This window comes from Clarias gariepinus, chromosome 1 (assembly GCF_024256425.1).
Source record: "Clarias gariepinus isolate MV-2021 ecotype Netherlands chromosome 1, CGAR_prim_01v2, whole genome shotgun sequence".
Lineage (NCBI taxonomy): Eukaryota > Metazoa > Chordata > Actinopteri > Siluriformes > Clariidae > Clarias > Clarias gariepinus.
In genome coordinates, this window is record NC_071100.1 from 1,341,863 (window position 1) to 1,362,598 (window position 20,736).

Sequence of the window (20,736 nt, forward strand, 5' to 3'; positions counted from 1 at the left end):
TATTATAAATGGAGAAAGCGCAGGAAAAGAAGAATCATTATTGATACAAAAGAAGGAGAGAAGAAATTGAAGAATAAATACATATCAGTATTTACAGTTTGAGCTTGACGTGTTTATGAGCTCTGTTGCTTGCTGTCAATACGCATCTATAAGAGATTAACACATTAGCGGCTTCAGTAGACATGCAATACCTGATACTGAAACATGACTTTCTCCTTAATGTAAAGTATGTCATGTGTCTGAGAACGTCACAGCTCACAGGGATCCTGTTCCTCGAGATGCGCATCCTTACATCTCTCGTATAATCTGGCCAAATAAGGAGCCAGAAAGGGGTACTTACCTAAGAGGGGCTTGAGACCTGGCAGATTACCAACACTCTCCAAGCCATCACAGAGACCCTGACATCACTCCTTCCAGTGCACTTTTTGGTGATCAACCATGCCTCTCCACAGTGCTTGATGGGGATCCTTCCACCTTTTGTTCTTATCTTCCTAAATGTTCCCTCGTGCTTGAACTGAAGACATTATTTCCCACGGAATGGTCCAATGTTGCCTACATCATTACCCTCCTTTCTGGAAAAGCACAGGCACATGAGTGGGGAACAGCATTATGGGATGATCGGTTTTTCTGCTTCACGTATTAAAAACGCATGCCTTAGTGGAGAAGAAAAACCAAACTTCGTCTTTTCCTACATGGCTTCCCAATTCAAGATTACCCTCACACATTTAAATCTACCATTTATTGTTCAACTGCTTGATGGCAGCAAGTTTGCCTCGATCACTCATTACACTGCTCCCATTACCTTGGAATTTACTGGCAACCACACCAAAACCATCTCCTTTGTCACTATCAAATTCTTTCATGCATCCATTGTTCTATGCCATCCATGGCTAAGAAAACTCAAATATTAATTGGGTAACGTGCTCAGACTACACCTCTTCACCAGATTGTTGCCCGAGTTCCTTAAACTAGCCTCTCCACACTTTTAATTCGGATTTTTCTTTTCCCGATCTTTCCAACTGTTTATCGAATATTAGCCAACCCCAAACAGCTGGGGTAGAGCACCATACGGGAACTAAATGCTAACAGGTTCATAAATAATCAGACACACACACAAACACATACTGAAGGATGGCACCAATCCGATCTAGCATTTTATACCCACACCTACAGGTTTACAATCTCTCTATACTTCAATATGTGTCTATTCACGTTCTATTCAACATGTTTCTATTCTGGACTATTGTGCAATGAATCATTTTTTACGCATGTTTTAATTCTGTTACATTTGAATATCCTCTCTTTATATGCAAATCAGTGTGTATGACTGTTGGGCAAAAACTTATTTATGACTTTTTAAAAATTTATAATATTGTTCAATTCTCTAATTTTGTTGTACCTAGTATGGTAAAGAAACTTGGATCCCGTTTAGATTATGACAGTCTTGCAAAGCTCTATTACAGGGGCTTGAAACAGCTGTAATTCAAAGACACTGTTCAGTATAACTTCATGCAGCCAAATCCCACATCTACAAGATTTGTCTGTACATAAAGCTTTCGCACAAATGGTGCTGATTTTACACCATAAAAAGCTGAAAAAAAAAACTGTCAAAACTACTGTAAAACAACCATCAAAGAAACAATCCTCACCATGGTACAGGATTGAGTAAGCTTTATGCAACAGGTTAATTACTGCATCCTCCATCTCTATTTGGTTATGAAGCAGTAAATGCAAAGGGTCCAGTAATCAGGGAACAGAGGTAAGCTAGGGAAAGAGGGGCGGGTGGCAATGAGCTTAAGATGGCATCACAGTATGTATTGTCATGTTTATTGGAGTCACAGAGCAAGGACAAACAGGAAGCAGCCACAGTTCCAATTGTTCCAGGTGTTTCAACCCCTGAACTGAAGGAGGACAGAGCAGACAACATTAAAATAATTAAATTGAACATATTTAATTCATTCACGTTCTTCAAATCTTAGTCCACCATTGTATTAGATACTAAATAAATGCAGTGATGTCCACAACAAGTTGTGGCCCTAAAGAAGTCCCTCAGGGGCATGCACCTTGAGAGTAACTTGTTTTCCGCTTCCTTCAGCATGTGTGCGTAGATGGTTTTTTAAAGAGCCGTTTTGAGTAAAATTTTTTCCACACACGGAGCAGTGATACGGCTTATCTCCAGTGTGAATGCGCTGGTGTTGTTGGATATTGCTCAAACGACTAAAACTCTTTCCACACTCTGAGCAGTAATATGGCTTCTCCCCAGTGTGAATACGCTCATGAACCTGGAGAGAACCCTTGTGATTAAAAGTCTTCCCACACTGTGAACAGTGGTACAGTTTGTCTCCGGGGTGAATGCGCTCGTGAACCCGGAGAGAACATTTGTCAATAAAACTCTTCCCACACTGTGAACAGTGGTACGGTTTATCTCCAGTGTGAATGCGCTGGTGAACCCGGAGAGAACCTTTGTAAATAAAACTCCTCCCACACTGTAAACAGTGGTACGGTTTGTTTCCAGTGTGAATGCGCTGGTGAACCCGGAGGGAACCTTTGCGATTAAAACTCTTTCCACACAGTGAACAGTGGTACGGTTTGTCTCCAGTGTGAATGCGCTGGTGAACCCGGAGAGAACCTTTGTAAATAAAACTCTTCCCACACAGTGAACAGTGGTACGGTTTGTCTCCAGTGTGAATGTGCTGGTGTTCACGGAGATAACGCTTTAACTTAAAACCTTTTCCACACTGTGAGCACTGATACAACATCTCCACTTTGTGAATGCGTTGGTGCAGTTGAAAATGACTCCCGTCACCAAAACCCTTTCCAGACAGTGAGCACGGATACGGCTTTTCACCAGCATGGATGTGCTGATGTTCTTTCAAATTTCTCATATTAGCAAAACCCTTTTCACACTGTGAGCACTGATACGGCTTTTCTCCTGTATGAGTGCGCTGATGTTGTTGCAGATAACATTTATAAATGAAACTCTTTTCACACTGTGAGCACTGATACGGCTTCTCTCCTGTATGAGTGCGCTGATGTTGTTGCAGACGACATTTATAAATGAAACTCTTTCCACACTGTGAGCAGTGATGTGGCTTGTCTGGTCTGTGGAGGAGCTGGTGTGCTGTGAGATCCTTCTCTTGAAAGAAACTCTTTCCACACACTAAGCAGTGGTGAAGGTTTGTCTGGGTTTCTTCTTGACTGGTCATAGTATAAATTATAAGTTTTGTTCTTCTTTATCCCTGGTTTAGGAAAGAAAACAGAATTCAACATCATGAAAAATACAAAACATTGTCCAATACCAAAAAAAAAAAAAAAATAAATTAAATTATATTTTGTTTACTATTATTTTCTGGTACCACAGGCACTAGTAAATATAAACCTGAGCTTTATTTAGAATCCAGTCAGTAACTGTTTGTTAGCTTCTATGGATAGATGGATGGATAGATAATGAATTGTTCCTGAAGGAACGTCAGGACAGATGTTCCAGACGTCCAGCAGCCATAGAAACAGTCACACAAAGACAGGTTGTAGATTGCACACTGTATATCTTACATATACAGTATTCAGTACACACAGGGTAAGGTAAGACCAGAAGTTACTAGTGCAATGAAAATACAAGAACAAACACTGCAAGATACATACAATCACCTAAAGGACTATTAGGAACACCTGTTTAATTTCTCATTAATGCAATTATCTAATCAACAATCACATGGCAGTTGCTTCAATGCATTTAGGGGTGTGGTCCTGGTCAAAACAATCTCCCAAACTCCAAACTGAATGTCAGAATGGGTAGGAAAGGTGATTTAAGCAATCAATTTCGAGCGTGGCATGGTTGTTGGTGCCAGACAGGCCGGTCTGAGTATTTCACAATCTGCTCAGTTACTAGGATTATTACGCACAACCATTTCTAGGGTTTACAAAGAATGGTGTAAAAAGGGAAAAACATCCAGTATGCGGCAGTCCTGTGGGCGAAAATGCCTTGTTGATGCTAGAGGTCAGAGGAGAATGGGCCGACTGATTCAAGCTGATAGAAGAGCAACTTTGACTGAAATAACCACTCGTTACAACCGAGGTATGCAGCAAAGCATTTGTGAAGCCACAACACGCACAACCTTGAGGCGGATGGGCTACAACAACAGAAGACCCCACCGGGTACCACTTATCTCCACTACAAATAGGAAAAAGAGGCTAAAATTTGCACGAGCTCACCAAAATTGGAGAATTAAAGACTGGAAAAATGTTGTCTGGTTTGATGAGTCTCAATTTCTGTTGAGACATTCAAATGGTAGAGTCAGAATTTGGCGTAAACAGAATGAGAACATGGATCCATCATGCCTTGTTACCACTGTACAGGCTGGTGGTGGTAGTGTAATGGTATGGGGGATGTTTTCTTGGCACACTTTAGGCCCCTTAGTGCCAATTGGGCATCGTTTAAATGCCACGGGCTACCTGAGCATTGTTTCTGAACATGTCCATCCCTTTATGACCCCCATGTACCCATCCTCTGATGGCTACTTCCAGCAGGATAATGCACCATGTCACAAAGCTCGAATAATTTAAAATTGGTTTCTTGAACATCAAGAAACAAGATCTTAACCCAATAGAGCATCTTTGGGATGTGGTGGAACGGGAGCTTCGTGCCCTGGATGTGCATCCCACAAATCTCCATCAACTGCAAGATGCTATCCTATCAGTATGGGCCAACATTTCTAAAGAATGCTTTCAGCACCTTGTTGAATCAATACCACATTGAATTAAGGCAGTTCTGAAGGCGAAAGGGGGTCAAACACCGTATTAGTATGGTGTTCCTAATAATCCTTTAGGTGAGTGTATAGTTAAACCCAAAAATAAAAGTTAAATAAAGGTTTACTGCAGTTGAGTCATGATGTCCAATTTTATATGTAACAAAATGACAATAGTGCAAACAGTATTAATTGTGCAAAAGAGCAGCATGAAAGTGACCATGAAATTTAGTCTGTGTGTAAATGGTAAAGTATGCAGTAGTTGGAGTAACTGAGCAGACCCTGAAGATAACAGATGGGAGTCAGGAGTGTAACATCTTGATGTAAACAGTAGCCTAGCCTAGCCTGGATCTCCCAGTCCACAATTCCCATATCATTGTAGTGAGAGTGTTTAGACTATAACTTACCTCAGGATCAGTGAGTTTATCCTCCAAATGCTGTTATTACTTTAACTCGATCAGATTTAAGAGTCTGTGTAAAACTGCATGTAGAAAGAGCTACATGTAGAGATGAATAACAACGTCTTTAGTTCTTCTTCTCCTGTGTCCAGTAGTGTGGTGTTTTACCGCCGCCTACTGGACTGGATGTCGCGCGCGCACGCACGCGTACACACACACACACACACACACACACACACTATACAGTAGAAGTTATTTGAGACCTTCCACCTTTCCGTGCTCGGACTCTGATCACCCGCGATGACGCAGTGAACGAAGCCCCGCCCCATAAACGCCCTCTTGCACTGTTCTAATAATCTGGTTGCAATGCTGTATAGTCCCGCCAGGTGGAGCAGTGACTGTTTCAAATTCAAATTCAAATTCAAATTTTATTTGTCACATACACAAACATACACAGTACGAAATGTAGTGAAATGCATTATACGACTGCCATTGACCCTAAAAGAGAATTTAAAGTTTACAAAAAAAAAAATATATATAAATAAAAAGAATACGATAGAAATTAAATAGAAAAATTAAATTAAACTAGGAAAATATAGAACTAAAAATAAAAATAGAAATGTGCTAGGAAAAAATAAAAAATAAAAATAGAAACATGGTGTGCATAAAAATAGAAATATACTGTACATAGAAATATGATATTCTAAATATGAATATTCTAAATTACATAGTTAAGTGATCCATCAGGCTGATTGGGGTGTTTAAAGGCTGTGTACACTAAGTAGCTAAGGATTCAATTTTAGGTGGCATTACTCGTCCCTTGTAGGCAGAGTTTCGTCTTCTTCCTTCTGGTCGCAGGTTTTTGGTGTCAAGTTGTAGAACTAAACGATATAAAAATAGTTTTATTTCAGCAGCGATTAGACAGTTAAATAAGGTATGAATAGATATTTAAAGGAGAATTGGACACTAAAGAATTGTGTTTGGGCATTTATGTTTAAAGTTTGTGGTACTTGTTTGTTTGTTTGTTTTACTATGTGTGATTTCTTTTTTACTGTATGTGTTGTGAATGAGGACTCTTAAATTCAATTCAATTTTATTTGTATAGCGCTTTTAGCAATTGTCATTGCCGCAAAGCAGCTTTACACAATCAAAAGAATTATTTAAGTTTGTATGAAATGTGAATTTGTATTAATCAAAATGGTCAGTTTGTCCCTGGTGAGCAAGCCAAGGGTGACAGTGGCAAGGAAAAACTCCCTGAGATGGTAATAGGAAGAAACCTTGAGAGGAACCAGACTCAACAGGGAACCCATCCTCATTTGGGAGAAACAGAAAGCAGTAAATGATCTGCATTTATACAGTGTGTTAGGTGGGAGGCGGTTCAGTTCATAATAGCTGATGTTAATTGATGTTAATATGGAGTCCAGGTAGTTATTGAAGACCCAGGTAGACTTGTAGGAAGTTCCAGTCCTGAACTATCGAAATGTCAAGTCCCCAAAGAAACAGTTGCCAACACCAGTCAAGGCCAGAACCATCTTCTGGGTAGAGAGATTCATCCCCAGACACCAGACGCATCCCAAAGAGACACACGGGCATCCATGTGATGAGATCTTCAACCAGAAGCGGGACAAAAGGATGGGTCAGACAGGTCCGGAGGGCAGAGGGAGTCTGGATCACTGACAGCTTGGGAACGACATGTGTAGCTCGACAGAGAGAGAAAGAGTAAAAGGGGAAGACAGGGGGAGAGAGGAAAGAGAAAGGGGGAGAAAGAGAAGAAGAGAAGAGATGGTAGTTAGGTATGGTCACAGTCACACAATGTATAATGTGAATGTATATTAACTGTAGAGTGCAAGCAGAGACTCCGGCAGGACTAACTATGACAGCATAACTAAAAGGAAGAGCCAGAAGGAAACACAAACACGAGGGCTTTCCGAGATGTAAAGCAAACAATCCCCTCACCGTCAGCAAACCTGAGTGATCAATGAGAGTGAGGAAGACAGCATCTAAACATACCAGTTCACCATAATACTCTACGTCCATGAGTCCCCCAAATCTGCTCATTTACCTAAGGCAAATCTATTTATAATAATGCTTGGCTAAATATATAGCTTTTTAGCCTGGACTTAAACACTGAGACTGTGTTTAAGTCCCGAACACTATTTGGAAGACTATTCCATAATTTTGGGGCTTTGTAAGAAAAAGCTCTGCCCCCAGCTGTATTTTTCATAATACGCGGTACTGACAAGCAGCCTGCATCCTTTGATCGAAGTTGCACTTGATGAAACAGAAAGGCCATCTAAAGTTACGGGGTGATCTAAAATTTTACTCCTAGCTGTATGCGGTCCTATGACTAGAACTTCTGTCTTATCCGGATTTAGCAGAAGGAAGTTAATTAACATCCAATTTCTTATGTCCTGCACACATTGCTTAACTTTAGTAAGCTGTTTTTTCTCATCAGGTTTTGCTGAGACATATAACTGTGTCGTCAGCATAACAATGAAAACTAATACCAGGTTATGGATTATGTTGGCCAGAGGAAGCATGTAAAGGGAAAAAAACAGTGGACCTAAAACTGAACCCTGTGAAACGCAAAACTCCACTAGAGAACATGCAGAATAATCACCATTTAAGTCTACATACTGATAACGATGGGTCAGATAGGATCTGAGCCAGGAGAGGGCGTGGAACCACCACGTGGAATCTTAGAGATAAAGGGGAGGTTTGATATTGGGCTGTAATTGGACAGCTGACAGGGGTTGAGGTCAGGTTTCTTAATTATTGGTTTGATAACTGCTAATTTAAAAGATTTCGGAACATAACCAATGCTGAGTGAAGAATTAATTATTCTTAAAGGGGTCATACAGGCCTACATGCACTTTTTTAAGCTGTTTGGACTGAACTGTGTGTTAGGAGAGTGCTTTAATGTTTACATCATTGGATACATACTTACACTGGGTTAACTAGGTTAATAACTAAGTGCCATTAGTCCAACACAACTGGGAAAGGTTTTTTTTTTTTTTTTTTTTCGGGGGGGAGGTTAGTCTAAGTACTGGAGAAACAGATGCGTCTTGAGTCGTCGTTTAAAGATAGTCAAAGTCTCTGATGTACGGACATCTAGAGGAAGTTCATTCCACCACCTAGGTGCCAGAACAGAAAAGAGCCTGGATGAATGCCGCCCTCGATCCCTGAGAGATGGTGGGATGAGGCGAGCAGTGCTGGAGGATCGGAGGGAACGTGGTGCAGTGCGTGGTGTAATTAGCGCAGAGAGGTAAGTGGGTGCTGGGCCATTTTTAGCCTTGTAGGCAAGCATCAGTGTTTTGAATTTGATGCGGGCAGCTACAGGAAGCCAGTGCAGGAAGCGGAGGAGTGGGGTGGTGTGGGAGAACTTGGGAAGGTTAAAAACGAGACGTGCTGCTGCATTTTGAATCAGTTGCAGAGGACGAATCGTGGACAGAGGCAGGCCTGCCAGGAGTGAGTTGCAGTAGTCCAGTCTTGAAATAACAAGGGACTGAACAAGCACCTGAATAGCCTGTGAAGAAAGAAATGGGCGAATTCTTCTGATATTGTAAAGAAGAAATCGACAAGAGCGAGTAAGGTTAGCGATGTGTGGGGAAAATGACAAATGATTGTCCACAGTTACCCCAAGATTGCGGGCGGTGGCTGAAGGAGTGATTTGGTTGTTGTCCAGGGATATCACAAGGGAAGATCCAAGATGGCGCCGGTGAGGTCGGCTGCCGTCACGACTGCTCCGACCACCTTTTCTCTGTTTTTGTTTTTTAAGTTAGTTTTCAGTGTTTTAAAATCAGCAAAATTACCACCATGGAGTACATTAGTTATGAAAGAGACACTCTTGTTTCTATTGGTATACAATGTACTCACAACTCGACGTTTTTAACGCCGAATCCGAGCTGGCCGAGTGAGATCCTGAGGGACAACAAAGGACGCGACGCGAAGCGGCGGCCTCGAGGGAAACAAGCCGGCGCCAGAAACAGGCTGAGAGCCCGTGCACACCGCACACCTCTGCCTAGCATCCTGCTCGCCAACGTCCAGTTACTGGAAAACAAGCTCGATGACCTCAGGGCCAAAATAAAGTTCCAGAGAGACATACGGGACTGCGATCTCCTCTGCTTCACCGAGACATGGCTGAACCCAGCGGTGCCGGACCACGCCATCCAGCCGGCCGAGTTCTTCTCGGTTCACCGCATGGACAGGACGCGGGACTCGGGGAAGTCAAGGGGAGGCAGCGTATGTTTAATGGTGAACAACAGCTGGTGCAACAGCGCGAGCGTTGTTCCTCTCACACGCTCCTGCACACCAAATCTGGAACTGCTGTCCATCATGTGTCGTCCTTTTTATCTACCTCGGGAGTTTACATCGGTCATAATCAGTGCCGTTTATATTCCACCACAAGCGGACACGGACACTGCCTTAGGCGAGCTGCATGAGGCACTCAGCCGCTTATTGTAGCGGGGGACTTTAACAGTGCCAACCTCAAACGCGCAGCGCCAAACTTTTATCAGCACATCACCATCCCCACCAGGGGCGAAAGGACACTGGACCACTGTTACACTACAGTCAAGGACGGCTACAAGGCACAATCTCGCCCTCCGTTTGGTAAATCCGACCACGCCGCCATCTTCCTCATGCTAAAATACAAACAAAGGCTGAAACAGGAAGTTCCGGTTCAGAGGGAGGTCGCACGCTGGACGGACCAATCGGTGGCCGCGTTACAAGACGCACTTGATGACGCAGACTGGGACATGTTCAGAAACAGCTCCGATGATGACGTCAGTGTGTTTACGGAAGCGGTTGTGGGATTCATTGGGAAATTAGCGGACGATACCGTAGAGAAAAAGACTATCATAACGTTTCCCAACCAGAAGCCGTGGGTGGATAAAACCATCCGCGACGCTCTGAAATCTCGCACCGCTGCCTACAACACGGGACTCGCGTCGGGGGACATGGAACCGTACAAGGCAGCATCATACAGCGTCCGGAAGGCGGTGAAAGAGGCGAAGCAGCGCTACGGGAGGAAACTAGAGTCACAGCTCCAACAGAGTGACTCTAGGAGCCTGTGGCAGGGATTGTGACGAACGCAGACGTGTCTCTGGCAGATGAGCTGAACACTTTCTATGCTCGCTTCGAGGCTGCAGCTAAAGATGCTAGCGATGCTAATGCTAACGGCTGCAGACAGGAAGTCACTGCCAGCGCCGGAAGCGCGTTCATCATCACCGAGCATGACGTGAGGAGAGCCTTCAAGAGAGTGAACACCAGGAAAGCAGCAGGACCAGACGGCATCTCAGGCCGTATCCTCAGAGCCTGCGCAGACCAGCTAGCACCTGTGTTCACTGAGATATTCAACATCTCTTTATCTCAGTCGGTGATCCCCACATGCTTCAAAGAGTCCATTACTGTTCCTGTCCCAAAGAAACCTCAACCTGCTTTTCTTAATGACTATCGCCCTGTAGCTCTCACCTCAGTAGTGATGAAGTGCTTTGAACGCCTGGTCAGAGACTTCATCATTTCATTTCGATGCTGGACCAAGGCCAGGAAGATTGTGAAGGACCTCAGCCATCCCAACAATGGACTGTTTTCTCTGTTGCGGTCTGGGAAGCGATTCCGCTCCCTGAAGGCCAACACAGAGAGACTGAGGAGGAGCTTCTTCCCACAGGCGATAAGGTCTCTCAATCACATCACACCACACAGGAGTTATTGTCTTTTAAACATTGACACTGACTGGACAATCATGGACACATTCATGCAATACATATTTACATATCTGAAGCCATTGCACATTTCACTTTATACAATACATGTTTACCTGCCATTGCACATGACACTTTGCCACTCTGACACTTTAAGACATTTCAATGCCACTTTAAAACACTTAAAAAAAATTTATATACAGTGGAACCTCGGATTACGAGCTTAATTCGTTCCGGAAGTGGGCTCGTATTCCAAAACACTCTTAAACCAAATTTAATTTTCCCATAGGAAATAATGGAAACTTAAATTATTCGTTCTACAGCCCAAAAAAATAAATACATAAATATAATTAATACAAAATATAAAGTAAAAATAAAACAAATTAACCTGTACTTTACCTTAAAAAAATGTAAAATTAAACCCCGACAGATGAGGGTTTTCGTTTGTGCACGCAGAGTGTATGTGTGTAAAATGTGTGCGCGCACACACACACACACATTAACGGATAGACCGTTTTTAAAACCATTTAAAAATTAGCAAGGAACATTCCTAGTCACACTCACGTGAGCGCATACTAACAGGATCACTACTGTAAGTAAAACAACAACAACAAAAAACAAATTAAACAGCTCCTCACCTTTGAAAACAATCGCGACAGAGAGGAGTTTGTGTGTTTATTTGGCAACCTGAGAGGAGGGGGGATGAAGGGGGGCTCGCTCGCCAGCCCCCCCTTCTCTCAGGTTGCCAAACAAACACACAAACTCTCTGCCTTACACAGACACAAACACGCACACTCAAAAACACTGCAGGCACGGTCTCTCCGTTAAACGGTCTCTCCGTTAATGTGTGTGTGTCTCATCTCACACACACACACACAGCGCGTGTGTGTATTCACCCAGCAGGAGAGACGATTACCTACAATTCTGCTGCGAGAGAGAGAAAAACCGTTGGCTCACTTGTGATGACGTAACGCTTGTTGTTAAAACAAGCAGCGCATGCGTGAAACATGATACTCGGTGCTCGTTAACTAAGACAATGCTCGTTTTTCAAGTAAAGAATTATTAAAAATTGTTGCTCGTCTTGCAAAACACTTGTAAACCACGTTACTCGTAATCCGAGGTTCCACTGTATTTCCCCCCATATTCCTATATTCTATTATTTTTACATGCCCTTATTTGTACAGTTGTTAATTTTACTAGTTACATTTATTTTCCTTTGTATTTTATGTTATTTCTTTTATTAATATTTATTCCTTATATATAGTTTTTTTTATTTTCTTTTTAAGGTCACCGGCGGTCGTATAAGCATTTCACTGCATATCGTACTGTGTATGACTGTGTATGTGACAAATAAAATTTGAATTTGAATTTGAATTTGTCTTGACCTGGGGATGAGTCACAAGGGATAAACAACAGTTCGGTTTTACTGAGATTGAGCTTCAGCTGATGAGCAGCCATCCAGAATGAGATGTCTGCCAGACATGCTGAGATCCGGGTGAAAACCTGAGTGTCAGAGGGAGGAAAGGAGAGAACAAGTTGGGTGTCATCTGCATAACAGTGGTAGTTGATTGACACTGGTGTTTTAGCAAAGACCCGCCCTGAGTGAGAAGAAGCTGTCGGCCATTGTTTTTTGCCGCTGGAGCAAAATGTCGCCTAAGCGAGTGTGGTGTACAGTTGTTGGGTGTAATAGCGAACACAGCAGTCGTCATTCACTATCGACATCTGAGCCGCTGAAGACGCAGTGGCTGAATTTTGCTTTTGAAGCTAACGTCCCCGCAGATCTACCTAAATGCATTCATGTTTGCGATAATCATTTTTTACCAGACTGCTTTATAAACGCGGGTCATTATAAAGCAGGTTTTACTACGAAGCTGCTCCTAAAAATGGATCTGTACTAACGCTTCGTGTTCCTGCTTCATCTTCACCAGGCTTGGTCAGTGTGATTTATTTTTCTATGAATCTTTGCAGATCGTCTTTTTAATAATCACGATAAATGCAGAGTGTAAGTTAACTTATACTCCCATAGAACATGGTTATGGCTTCTTCTCTGTGTACATCTGTCTCTATATAATCCCTAATCGCCCGTTTATAATAAACAATGCATTAAGGTGATTGTCTAGTTGCAAACTGTGTTCGTAGTCGGAAAACTATATTATGCTTACCTTTGTAACGTTAGATGGTTTATAACGATGTCTGTCAAAGATTAAGAAGTCATGTAAACACATCAGTAAACACACCGCGTCCGTATCTCTCTCAGTAAGCTTCTCCGCTTTTGTTGTTCTTGCTCGCGACAGCGTAACAGCCCGTTGATTCATGCCCATGCAGTGATGAGAGAGACAAATCGAGTCGATGCATGTCCATTCTTTTAATTTCTGCGTTGTCAGGCGATATTACAAACTTCCGCGTAGGTTCCGTACTTAAATTAAACCAAAAACGACTTAAGAAAAAACAGGCTCTATATTCCAGCGTTTTTCAGTTTGGACTGCATTACCCACAAAGCATTGCTCGTGTGGGCAATGTTTTGTGGGTAATGCAGTCCAAAGCATTGCCTGCACTGGACTACACTCCCGTGGCTATACCCCACGTGTGTTGTGAAGACACTCCCCACAGAATTGGGGGGGCGGGCTCAGCAGAGATCATAAGCATTTAAAGGAACATGCACTGAAATAGGTTGCTGAGAACAGAGCTAGTTTTTACCAGTTAAAAGTAGTGTTTTTTTACACAACCATTTAGAATTTTTAATTAAATATATTACAAAATTGTCATTAGGACCCTAAAGATCATATAACATTTAATGAAAAATTTTTCTGGATGACCCCTTTAACAGGGGTTCTGTTGAGGACTCTTGACTGCAAATCAATTTTACCCTTGGTACAAATAAAGGAACTTGAACTTGTACCGTAAACTTCAAAACACCTTTTATACTCACTCTGGATAAGAGCATCTGCAAAATGCTTAAATGTAAATAAAGATTTGCAAATATGTGTGGTTAATTTTTAATGGAACATAAACAAAATAAATCTGTATCACTCTTAAAGCAGTATATTGCTGCTTACATTTTATATACAGACATTGACTAGGCATTGTAAAATAGTTTGACTTTTTCCTTTACTTAGATTTCTGTTAGTTTCACCTTTCCTGAGTTACTCTAAAGGGGAAGTAAGCCATTTTATTTGGACATGGGTGTGTGTAAAGTTTTTACAGTTAGAAGAAGCGAGTTGCTTGGTCTGTCCGCTGTGCTTCAGTAAGCTTTTCTGGTGCCAGGAGAGATTCAGTCACACATTGTCTGTCAGAAAGGTCTCTGTTTATTAACAGCAAAAGATATTTTTGACCAAACGCCTGTATCATCGACATATGTTACTGCAAAGAACATGAACCATTGTAAATGTCCTGGTGAGATCCTGAAGTATCAAAGGAGAGGAAGACAGAGGGGTGTCTGTCCAAAGACGAATCACTGGATTTTGGCTTGAGTTAGGGGGAGAGGGGGAAGGAGACAGACGGAGATAGAGAGAGAAACATAAAAAGAGAATAAGAAGGTGTGTGTGGGAGCGTTCAAATGTTTAAAAACTGATGCAAGAGGAGACAGGAAGATAGCAGCAGGAAAGATTCAACATGTTAATATCAGATCTATTAGGAAGAGAGCAAAAGAGTAGAAACAACTGTATATATTTAAATATATATATATTATTATTTTAACAGTGTGCGTCTATTAAGTTTCTTGGTGATATCGCTGCTCATGGGATGCTTCCTGTTTAATCAGAACTCAGTAACAGTTTGGTCAGGATTAACTGTAACATTCAATTCAGATTTATTTATATAGGTTACAATGGTTACTATTTTAGAACAACTTTACAGAATAAAAAAAAAAAAGACAATTAGAGAAATGATAGTGAAACGTGTGAGGAAATATATATAAATCAAAATGATCAGTGTCCATGATGAACAAGCTGAGGGCGGGCAGTCTCTCTTTGAGATTCATCAATAAAAGCCGTAGTGCTCAGCAATTCAATCTTCCAAGCTCAAATGGGTTTAGACCATAAAATTTCTTAACTTTACAGATAAAGAATGTGTCATTTTCTCAAACATAATTTTCCCACCTTGCCGTTTACATAGATTGAATTGAAGAATGCACCCCTAGAAACCTAAAGCCTACAGCACAAACATACACACCATTTTAATCACCGGACTTCATAACATTTTAATATCCTGTCTTTATATGCAAATTCCTGTGTGTGACTGTTGCACAATAACTTGTTTATATGACATTTTTTTTAAATTTATAACACAAATCTGATTCCAAAAAAGTTGGAACACTGTAAAAATTGTGAATAAAAACAGAATGCATTGAAGTGAAAGTTTTAAATTTCAATATTTTATTCAGAATAGAATATAGATAACATATCAAATGTTGAAAGGGAGACATTTTGAAATGTCATGCCAAATATTGGCTCATTTTGGATTTCATAAGAGCTATACATTCCAAAAAAGTTGAAACAGGTAGCAATAAGAGAATGGAAAAGTTAAATGTCATCCCGGCAGGAGGCCATGTCAGCTGGAGGACCAATTTGCAACTTATTAGGTCAATTTGCAACATGATTGGGTATAAAAAGAGCCTCTCAGAGTGGCAGTGTCTCTCAGAAGTCAAGATGGGCAGAGGAGCACCTATTCCCCCAATGCTGCAGCGAAAAATATTGGCACAATATCAGTAAGGAGTTTTTTTAGAGAAAAATTGCAAAGAGTTTGAAGTTTATCATCTACAGTGCATAAAATCATCCATGGAATAATCTCTGTGCGTAAGGGTTGAGGCTGAAAGACCATACTTCATGTCTGTGATTTTCGGGCCCTTAGATGGCACTGCATCACATACGGGAAAGCTACTGTAAGGGAAATCACAACATGGGCTCAGGAATTATTTCCAGAAAACATTGTCGGTGAACACAATCCACCGTGCCATTCGTCGTTGCCAGCTAAAACTCTATAGGTCAAAAAAGAAGCCATATCTAAACATGATCCAAAAGCGCAGGCGTTTTCTCTGGGCCAAGGCTCATTTAAAATGGATTGTGGCAAAGTGGAAAACTTTTCTGTGGTCAGACAAATCAAAATTTGAAGTTCTTTTTGGGAAACTGGGATACCATGTCATTCGGACTGAAGAAAACAAGGACAACCCAAGTTGTTATCAGCGCTCAGTTCAGAAGCCTGCATCTCTGATGGAATGGGGTGGTATGAGTGCTTGTGGCATGGGCAGCTTACACATCTGAAAAAGCACCATCCATGCTAAAAAGTACATCCATGTTAAAGAACAACATATGCCCCTATCCGGACGTCTCTTTTAGGAAAGACTTTGTATTTTACTACATGACAATGCCAGACCACATATTGCATCAATTACAACTTCATGGCTGCGTAGGAGAAGGATCCGCGTACTGAAATGGCCAGCCTGCAGTTAAGATTACCCATAGAAAACATTCGGCGCATCATAATGAGAAATATGCGACAAAGAAGACCTACGACAGTTGAACAAACTAAAAGCCTGTATTAGACAAGAATAGGACAACACTCCTATTCCTAAACTTGAGTAACTTGTCTCCTCAGTCCCCAGACGTTTGCAGACTGGTATGAAAAGATGAGGGGATTCCACACAGTGGTAAACATGGCCTTGTCCCAACTTTTTTGAGATGTGTTGATGCCATGAAATTTAATCAACTTATTTTTCTCTTAAAATGATATATTTTCTTAGTTGAAACATTTGATATCTCATCTTTGTTGTATTCTGAAAAAATAAATATTGAAATTTAAAACTTCCACATCCCTGCATTCTGTTTTTATTCCCAATTTGTACAGTGTCCCAAATTTTTTGGAATCGGGTTTATATATTTCAATTTTTAAAATTGAAAGTTCAAATGCAATATAATGCCCACTCTAATTTTGTTGTATTTAGAATGGTGATAATAAAGAATCTTGGATCCCATTTAGGTTATGACAGTCTTGCACATCTCTATTAATGGGGCTTGAAACAGTTGTAATTGGACCAGGCCGATTAGGATAACTTTATGCAGCCTAGTCCCGCATCTACAAGATTAGTCTGTGTGCATAAAGCTTTCACAAAACGGCAGTTATTTCAGGGGAATGTACCTTGAGAGTAACTTTTTTCCCGCTCCCTTCAGTATGCGTGCGTAGATGATTTTTTAAAGAGCCATTTTGGGTAAATTTTTTTCCACACACGGAGCAGTGATACGGCTTCTCTCCAGTGTGAATGCGCTGGTGTTGTTGGACATTGCTCAAAAGACTAAAACTCTTCCCACACTCTGAGCAGTAATATGGCTTCTCTCCAGTGTGAACACGCTGGTGAACCCGGAGAGAACCCTTGTGAGTAAAAGTCTTCCCACACTGTGAACAGTGGTACAGTTTGTCTCCAGTGTGAATGCGCTCGTGAACCCGGAGAGAACCTTTATCAATAAAACTTTTCCCACACTGTGAACAGTGGTACGGTTTGTCTCCAGTGTGAATGCGCTCGTGAACCCGGAGAGAACCTTTGTAAATAAAACTCTTCCCACACAATGAACAGTGATACGGTTTGTCTCCAGTGTGAATGCGCTGGTGAACACGGAGAGACCCTTTGTGATTAAAACTCTTCCCACACAGTGAACAGTTGTACGGTTTTTCTCCAGTGTGAATGCGCTGGTGTCCACGGAGATAACGCTTTAACTTAAAACCTTTTCCACACTGTGAGCACTGATACAGCATCTCCCCTTTGTGAATGTGTTGGTGACGTTCGAAATGACTACCGTCACCGAAACTCTTTCCAGACTGTGAGCATGGATATGGCTTTTCACCAGCATGGATGTGCTGATGTACTTTCAAATTTCTCATATTAGCAAAACACTTTCCACACTGTGAGCAGTGATACGGCTTCACTCCTGTATGGATGCGCTGATGTACTTTCAAATTTCTCATAATAGCAAAACACTTTCCACACTGTGAGCACTGATACGGCTTTTCTTCTTTATGAGTGTGCTGATGTTGTTGCAGATGACATTTATAAATGAAACCCTTTCCACACTGTGAGCACTGATACGGCTTTTCTCCTGTATGAATGTGCTGGTGTGCTTTCAAATTTCTCATGTTAGCAAAACCCTTTTCACACTGTGAGCACTGATACGGCTTCTCTCCTGAATGAGTGCGCTGATGCTGTTGCAGATGACATTTATAAATGAAACCCTTTCCACACTGTGAGCACTGATACGGCTTCTCTCCTGTATGAATTTGCTGGTGTACTTTCAAATTGCTCATGTTAGCAAAACCCTTTTCACACTGTGAGCACTGATACGGCTTCTCTCCTGTATGAGTGCGCTGATGTTGTTGCAGATGACATTTATGAATAAAACTCTTTCCACACTGTGAGCACTGATGCGGCTTCTCTCCTGTATGAGTGCGCTGATGTTGTTGCAGACGACATTTATAAATGAAACTCTTTCCACACTGTGAGCACTGATGCGGTTTGTCTTGTCTGTGGATGCGCTGGTGTGCTGTGAGATCTTTCTCTTGACTAAAACTCTTTCCACACACTAGGCAGGGGTATAGGTTTGTCTGAGATTCTTCTTGACTGGTCATAGTACAAATTATACGTCTTTTGCTCTTCTTCATTTCTGGTTAAGAAAAGAAAATAGAATTCAACATCATGAAAAATACAAAACATTGTTAAACAATTTTGTTTTAATGACATTTTGTTCACTATTATTTTGAGGTACCACAGGCACTATTAAATATGAACATGAGCTTTATAGGGCTGGTCCGAATACTGTTTTTTGAGCTTCGAGTATTCGGTAGTGATCAACATCGAATACTCGAAGCTTTGGTGGGAGGGGGCTGAATATATTCTCATCTCTAATAAAGGCAGGAGTCTGTTGCATTTTTATGTCAAGAACAGTTCATCCAACTGCTGTGGACGCAAGGGAGTGCATTTTTTTTTCTTCGCATTTTTGTGTAATATGGATACAGGCAAGTTGTCATGAACTAACCTAAGTAGACCAGAAGACGTAGCTTTAGCAGTTGGCCCTTTGTAGCGTGGATGGTTAACCCAAATGCGGAGTAACATGAGTAGACAGGATAACCACGCGATTGTTTTAAGGACTCTCTCGAATGGGGAGCAAGGGATGAACACAATTTAAACTGCGCTTTATTAACACACAATCGGCGAAAGCGTCTGAAGCGACATGGGCAAACTCAAAGACTGAGCGATGTGCCGCGCCATCTTGTTTCCTTTTATGCTTCCTGGTTCGTGACCATATTATTTCCGGGTCCTAGTGCCGGTCGCGGACCGAATGTGCATGACACAAGTTTGCCGCAAGGGCTAGTCATTTAAGCGCAAATGAGAACCGTTTTGCAGGGATCGATGTCACGGGTTAAATTAGTTTTTTTTCTTTTTCCGAATATTCAAATCTCAAAATGAAAACTCGAATGCCAAACGAATATTCAAATATTCAAATATTCTGGTCTAGCCAGAATTAGTAACTGTTTGTTTGTTTTGATGGATAGATGGATAGATAGATAATGAATTGTTCCTGAAGGAAATTCCAGACGTCCAGCAGCCATAGAGACAGTCACACAAAGACAGGTTGTAGATTGCACACTGTATATCTTACATATATTCAGTACACACAGGGTAAGAACTGACCAGAAGTTACTAGTGCAATGAAAATCCAAAAACAAACACTGCAAGATACATATAGTTAAGCATATTAATTAAATATATAAATATATATATATATATTTAAAAAAAAGTTAACTGTAGTTAAGTCATGATGTCCAATTTTATATGTAACAAAATGACAACAGTGCAAACAGTATTAATTGTGCAAAAAGCAGCATGAAAGTGACCATGAAATTTAGTCTGTGTGTAAATGGTAAAGTATGCAGTAGTTGGAGTAACTGAGCAGACCCTGAAGATAACAGATGGGAGTCAGGAGTGTAACATCTTGATGTAAACAGTAGCCTAGCCTAGCCTGGATCTCCCAGTCCACAATTCCCATATCATTGTAGTGAGAGTGTTTAGACTATAACTTACCTCAGGATCAGTGAGTTTATCCTCTCCAAATGCTGTTATTACTTTAACTCGATCAGATTTAAGAGTCTGTGTAAAACTGCATGTAGAAACAGCTACATGTAGAGATGAATAACAACGTCTTTAGTTCTTCTTCTCCTGTGTCCAGTAGTGTGGTGTTTTACCGCCGCCTACTGGACTGGATGTCGCGCGCGCACGCACGCACGCGCACACACCATACAGTAGAAGCTATTTGAGACCTTCCCCGATCTCTGACCTTTCCGTTTTTTTCCCAACTTTTTTTTTTTTTATTGAATATTTGCTCAGAAATACAAATGTAACAAAACACAAACTAAGGCAAAGATCCATTGGTTCAATGATAGCCAAGCAATACATAGCAATAAACAAATCACATAACTAACATAATCTTTCCTCACAACATAAATAATCAGATACAAATTATACAAAAACATCTAAAAGTGAGCATACATTTAAGGTTTTAATTGCCTTTTTGTTATAGGAGGTAGATAAAGATTAAATATAGATTTTAATATCTTCTTGAAAATAAGAAAAGTTCGGGGGAAACAAATTTTCTTTTTCCACGAAGTATTTTCCACTGATCTATTTCATTTTGAAACAGCTGAAGGAGTGGACACCAAATCATTAAGAAGAAGACAGCGAATATTTCTGTTATTTTTCAAAGTAGATTTAAAACATTTCCCACCTACGTATGTGTCAACTGTAGGAGAGGCATTTCAGAACTGATCAAAGCACTGTTATAGCCCTTAAATAACATAGTTACACCATTCGGAATAGCACCAAACACACTCTTTCGGAGTAACAGGAAAATT

General features: G+C 41.1%; 2 protein-coding genes across 2 annotated transcripts in view; both read right to left on the minus strand.

The window, feature by feature from the left end:
* LOC128523508 (gastrula zinc finger protein XlCGF26.1-like) overlaps positions 1-5,287 on the minus strand; it is a 179,410-nt gene extending 174,123 nt beyond the window's left edge. Inside the window, exon 1 of the mRNA XM_053495689.1 lies at positions 5,153-5,287. The gene's annotated coding sequence lies outside the window, so the exon portion shown is untranslated. The remainder of the gene's footprint in view (positions 1-5,152) is intronic.
* On the minus strand, positions 1,812-20,046 carry LOC128524089 (zinc finger protein 850-like). Its single transcript, XM_053496416.1, has 3 exons — positions 19,910-20,046; positions 17,042-18,491; positions 1,812-2,799 (listed from the first exon to the last, which is right to left on the minus strand). The coding sequence occupies exons 2-3, from the start codon at positions 18,487-18,489 to the stop codon at positions 2,037-2,039; spliced, it is 2,211 nt and encodes a 736-aa protein (XP_053352391.1). The 5' UTR covers positions 18,490-18,491; positions 19,910-20,046; the 3' UTR covers positions 1,812-2,036.
* Positions 20,047-20,736: the final 690 nt, after the last annotated feature.

Coding starts and splice junctions, on each gene's coding strand:
- LOC128524089 (XM_053496416.1), bottom strand. CDS start 18,489: ATGAAGAAGAGCAAAAGACGTATAATTTGTACTATGACCAGTCAAGAA. Junction 2,800..17,041: donor GGAAAAAAATTTACCCAAAA/TGGCTCTTTAAA, acceptor TTTTGGTGACGG/GAGTCATTTTCAACTGCACC.